Raw genomic sequence first — 5869 nt, forward strand, 5'->3', positions numbered from 1 at the left:
AGGGAGCATTAATGTGCCAACTTGAATATATATTTAATAACTCAGCACAGAGTTGGGACATGGCCATTTAATGTTTGAATAAGCTCTGAATCAGTGTCAAGACAGAAACTAACAGAACTCCAAGAAGATATTGATGACCTACAACTCACTGAAATAATTTAACACATTTACAAGAAGAACAGTTAAGGTATGGCTAAGAGCTGTACATTCCACTTGAAGCTCAGACATTACTATCAGCATTTCCAGCACGCTCATTCCTTCTTCCACGACTACCCGTTGATGCGGTAATTCACATGGATTTCAGGTTTGATGTCACACACTAGAGACAACAGCTGGGAGAGGACCACCTCATGGTTCTTCTGGAAGTTCTGCTGGATCACGCTCATCTTTTCCTGGGTCTCCTTCTCAACTTCAGTAGTACAGCTGCCATGAGATCCAAGTGCCTACAAATACCAAAGGAAAGAGAAAGCTCACATGCAAGTAGTTTGACAAAGAAAATGCCATGCCTAGCTCTGGATTCTGTTATTCTGGACTGCCTCACTGCATCTCAACCATTAATCATTGCTGAGGGAAGAACTGCACTTAAAAAAAAAAGGTACTGCTGGATTCTCTGCTCAGATTTCCCACTAAACTTGCCCAAGTTTGTATTTCATTCACAGCCCATGCCTTTTGTCCTCTCTTATTCATTATCTATCAGTTTAGAGCATGGGCTTCTAAAGAATGCCTGAAATAAAGGTCCTGCTGTACTGGTGACTGGAACCGGGAAACCCTGGGCACTACTGTACTAGATACTGTTAGAAAGGTAACACCCATGATTCAGTTTAAGCACAGTCTTCACAGCATCCCATTGCTTCTACCCTTGAAGAATCTCTGTAAAAATCTCTGCCTTCCTAACGGGACCGTGGGCCACGTGATACACACAGCAAGGAGTGTCTCCCAGCTTACAATGTCCTTCTTGCCCCATAAGCAAGGGCAGAGAGGGCAAACTCCCATTATAAGTGGCAGGAAAAGGCACAGAAAAAGTACGCTGAAGGAGACTAGCACTCTGGGACTCACATTCAAAGAGCTTCTCTCTCTGGAGAAGGATAAATAAAACAGAACCAGCTGACAGGCAGCGAAGTCCACTTTATTAGCCTGGAATTGGCTGGTATCATAACGCCTAGTGAACCAATCTAACAAGTGATTGCACAAAATTAATCTTGACCTACTGGTACGAAGGAGATTATGCAGGAGAACAGAGGAGGTGGTATTGTGCTAACCAGAAGATGCACAGAGGGGAGGGTTGCCAGGTCATTTTCTGACTATTCAGAACTGACAGGGGCACACAGGCAGTGGAAACTCCCTGATTGTGCTGCAGCCCTCAGCTGGTAAAGGGCCCCAGTTCTGCACCTTTGGGGAATCCCTCCTCTTGCTCAGAAGGAAAGGAAAACACACCCCTTGGGACACAGCAGGCAATACTGCTAAGCAGAATACAAGCCTTACAACTGCTTCAGCAAGAGAGCAGCATCTACAAGGCAAGGAGTTTCTACCACGTTAGCATTGTAGAAACCAGCTCGCTCAGAAACCAGGGAAAATGAGCTTGGTCTTTTTTTGACACTGCTACATACAGCAGGCTTTGGGAGGCTGCCACCCATCGGGGCACCAGCCGGTACGTGAGCTTATTAAGCTAATTCACTGCTAGTCAATAGTTCTGGCTGTTGAGATGCAATACACCATGTTCTGATTCACTTCCACTGGTTTTTCCATGACACGTGGCTGTGCATCAGAGGAAGGCAGTTAGGGAAGTACTTCTCCGGCAACATGTTCCGCCCCGAGGGCTGCTCTCAGGGCAAGTAAACCCAAACGCAAGGCTAAGGGACTGGGTAGGTAACAGTGAATGATCTAGAAAACAAACCGCTGCTTCCTTGGCCTTGAACTCCTTCTCCCTCTGCAGGCGGTACTGCTCAATCTCTGCCTGGGCTTCTTCTTTTGCCTGCTTCAGCCTCCGATTCTTTCCTGTTTCCAAAGAACATACCAAACGAAATAAAGAAGAGAAAGTATTGAGAGCGTATTTCCCCACACCCCTCCAGCTACCCGATGCACAACGATCACTGTAGCTTTTACTATTGCAGCAGCTCCTTCTGTAGGAGGCATCAGCAGGGCACTGCACACCCTTGCAGCCCCTCCAGCTTTGCAGCGTTAGCCGACCTCAGGAGCACGAGGTCGCCCTGCGTGCCACCAAACCATCACCGAGCTCACTGCGCAATGAGCTGCCACCAGCAAGAACTGGAGAGGTTCTCTGAGCCAGTGGATGCATCAGACAACCTGCAGGTCTGGCCTTGCTCACATGAGCGTGCAACATCCCTGAGCGATCCCAAAGAGCACAGGAGAAAGAGCATTAAGTCTTGGTTTTGTCTCACGCAAATTGGGCGACTAGTAGAAAAACTGGCTGCTGCATCAACTTCCCCTCTTGGACTTTCCACCACACGCTCCCCTCCGAGGTTATCATCATTACAGTGAGCCACAACAATCTACTTCTCACAAAACTGTTCAGGGGGTAGAATTGCAACACAGTGCACCTTCATTTAAAAAAAAAAAATAAATGCTTGAAGCAGGAAAAGTTTGTAAAGGTGGGGATCTTTGTAACCTGAATTTCTCTCATTTAACAGGAAAAGCTAACTTGGATCCCCAAGGAGTAGCGCTCTCAACTCTATAAAACGTCTAATCACCAACATGGAAATGCACTGTTTCCATCAAGAAGAAAAGAAATTAAACGTAGGAAAGATGCAGATAAGCACAAGCATCCCCCAAGTGAAGACCCTGCTGCCACGAAGGGCCGGGTTTCGATGGTGGTCTCCTCCTAGACGCAGTCCCCCTGGGCCAGGGGTCATCGAGCTCCTCCCAGACCTGTGCAGGCCTCGCCAGCTACTGGAACGAAGCCTCCCCGCTGCTGTGCTGCCGGGCTGCAGCCGACTTCACTCGCCATACCTTCACACAGCAGACGCGTTCCGGAGGAGCGGACCAAGGCCGCACTCCCAAGGAGCCCCACCGCGCTCCCCACCGCCCCGTGCGGCGCCTTCGGCCCCGCTCTCCCCGCCGAGCCCCGCGGCGCTGCCGGCGCCGCTCACGGTCCCCTCCCCAGCGGCACGGGGCGGTCCCCGCCGGCCCAGCGGCCCGCAGACACCGCTCCTCCGCCCCCCGCGCTGCCGAGCGGCCCCCGGCGACAGCACGGCCGGGCGGGCCGGCAGCCTCCTCCCGCTGACCGGGCTCCAGCAGCCCTGCGGCACCTCCGCGCCCGGCAGGGCCGCACCAGCAGCTCCCCGCTCCCCCCTCCCCCGAGGCGGCCGGGCCTGAGAGGCCTCAGGCGGCCGGGCCGGGCCGGGCCGGGCCCCTCCGCTGCCTCAGGCCGCCACGGCGGCGGGGCCGGGCCGGGCCGGGCCGTACTCACGCTTGCGGGCCTCGGCCACCTTCTCGGCGGCGCGCTTCTCGGCCTGCAGCAGCTGCTGGATGCCCTGCGACTGGCTCGCCATGGCGGCGCGCTCCCTCCCCGCCCCTCACCCCGCCGCCGCCAACGTCCCTGCGTCAGGCCAGGCCCCGCCCCGGGCCCGCCCCCAACGGTCAGGCCCCGCCCCTGACCCGGTCCCGCCGCCCGGGCCACGCCCCCTGGGGCAGGGGCTCGGCGGCCGCCGCTCCCGGAGGGGGGGGATCGGGTTGAAAGCGTGAGGGCGGCCTCCCTTCAAACCCTTCAAACCCTTCCGGAAGGCAATGGATGGCATTTATTTTTGTTTATTTCGTGCTTTTTAATCTTTGGCCTTGCAGCAAACCCAGAATGCACATTGCCGTTAGCACCGGACTCCCCCACGGGAAGCTCTGCTCCCCTCCGGGCAGCAGCAGCAGCATCTCCTCCCGGCTGCGCAGGGCGTGGGGTCTCGCCCCCGAGCCCGGAGGAATGTCGGGTCACCCAGGACCATCTTCTCTGGGCGCTCCCGGGAGAGCCAGGCCCCTCTGCCCCAAACACACACACCTGCTTCACCCCAGCGCCGCTCCAGCCAAACCCCGCTGCGGCCCAGCCCTTGGCCATCACCTCCCAGGGATGATTTAAAACCCTGAACGCGGCTCCCCTGACGCTTTCGGAGCATAAATTGCAATTATTGCCACGGACGAAGCGTCAGAGCCGTGACAGTGACTCACATCACTGCAAGGAGGAATGGGGGGCTGCTGGTACACCTCTTCCGTCCCCCGCGATGAAAGGGCCAGCAGACAGTGAATCAAATGCATATTTATAGTGCTGAATGGGAATTATGAGTGTTTGGCAGGGTGACCTTCGTCTGGGCCCGGCAATTAACTAAATGGGCTTAGCAGGCCTGTCCATCAAGTGTTATATTCGCTTCAGTAAAAGAAAGATAAAAGGAAAGATGGGGAGAAGAGCTCTGATCATAAACCTGTGTTTTGAAGCAAGCCTGGGAGCCGGCGGTTCGGGGAGCAGCAGCGGCGGTGGGTGCGGAGGGGCGAGCAGGCGCCCGCCGCGGCACCGGCTGCTCCCGTCGGGCACAGGATGGCTGGCAGGAGGCAAACCCAGCAAATCTGGTCCTAAGTCATCTGTCACAAACGGGGCAGGTTCGGCCAAGGGGATCGGCTCAGCGGACGCACCGGTTATCGGTGAGCGCAGACAGGAAAGGACAGAAGACACGGGTCCGATTCAAAATATGCCGCAGCTCCTTGAGAGGTGGTGGGGCTCAGCTGGGCCAGACCCAAGCTGTTTTACAAGAGAAATGGCCCAAAAATAGAAGTCATCTCATCTAGCTCCAAATCTGAGGAGCACCCTGCCCTCCTCTCACCTCAGACCTCTGCAAAAGCCACCAAATTAAACTCTCCCACTGACTCCTGCAGCCCTCGGATGATGCCTCCATCCCCTTCCCATCTAGAAACTCCATTAGCTGCCCAAAACCAGCCTCATTAGCTGCTGCCATTTTTTCAGGGATGTTCATCTGCTGCCAATTAAAGCACCTGAGCTGAACCCACAAATTACCCCGCAGCAGGATGCTCTGAAGGCAATGTAATGCATCGAGCAGGGTTTGCAGCAGAGTGGCTGAAGCAGGCTCAGCTCTCCCCTGAAGTCACAGTGGGCACCAGGGTATTATTTTCCTCCTGGGTGATTGCGATTTTCAGACTCGCTGCTTCTATTTGTAAGATAATGATGATAACAATGCCCGTTTTTGCCCCCAGAAATATCCTGGCTATCATCACACTAAGTTTTCAGGCAAAAATCCCTCCCAAAGTACAGCTTTGGGTTGACCAAAACCATTTGATGCATTTTTGGCGATTTCATTTTGATGGTTAACAAATGAGGCAATAATAGTTGGTATTTAAAACAACCTTTTCTTTGGTTGCATTGCTTTTTAGTTTAAGATTGCTCAAAAGCTAATTGAAACCTCATGGTGTGCATCACATGAAACACGTGAATCTAAAAGCTGTTTGAGCAACTTTTCAATTCACTTGAAATTTTGAAAAATCGCTTCTCACTTGTTGCAAAAAAATGTGTTTCCAATTCTCAAACGTGCCTTTGCATGAATAAGACAGCTGCTTGTACAGCTTTAATTCTACCGGCAATGGATTTATAATTAATTAGCATCACAAGTACTTCTGAACTTGGCTTTTATTCCCCCCAGATTCATTGTACATGAGCTTGTCACTCGCTATTACAGAGAAAACAGCTATTGCTGAAACTGATACTAGCATCCCGTTATTTGTCCAGCACTGATTTCTTAATACCATAAACTTGACTAACCCTAAATTTCATGTACCTCACATTCAACGAAGACTGGAGGAAGAACATCTTTAGAAGACTAAGGCTAGTCCTGCTCTCTACCACGGGAAAATAAATTGCTGA

General features: G+C 52.8%; 1 protein-coding gene across 1 annotated transcript; it reads right to left on the reverse strand.

Moving 5' to 3' along the window:
- Positions 1–14: 14 nt before the first annotated feature.
- On the reverse strand, positions 15–3567 carry ATP6V1G1 (ATPase H+ transporting V1 subunit G1). The gene is made up of 3 exons (XM_072883282.1): positions 3428–3567; positions 1895–1995; positions 15–443 (listed from the first exon to the last, which is right to left on the reverse strand). The coding sequence occupies exons 1-3, from the start codon at positions 3507–3509 to the stop codon at positions 270–272; spliced, it is 357 nt and encodes a 118-aa protein (XP_072739383.1). The 5' UTR covers positions 3510–3567; the 3' UTR covers positions 15–269.
- Positions 3568–5869: the final 2302 nt, after the last annotated feature.

This window comes from Ciconia boyciana, chromosome 18, assembly GCF_034638445.1.
Source record: "Ciconia boyciana chromosome 18, ASM3463844v1, whole genome shotgun sequence".
NCBI classification, from domain to species: domain Eukaryota; kingdom Metazoa; phylum Chordata; class Aves; order Ciconiiformes; family Ciconiidae; genus Ciconia; species Ciconia boyciana.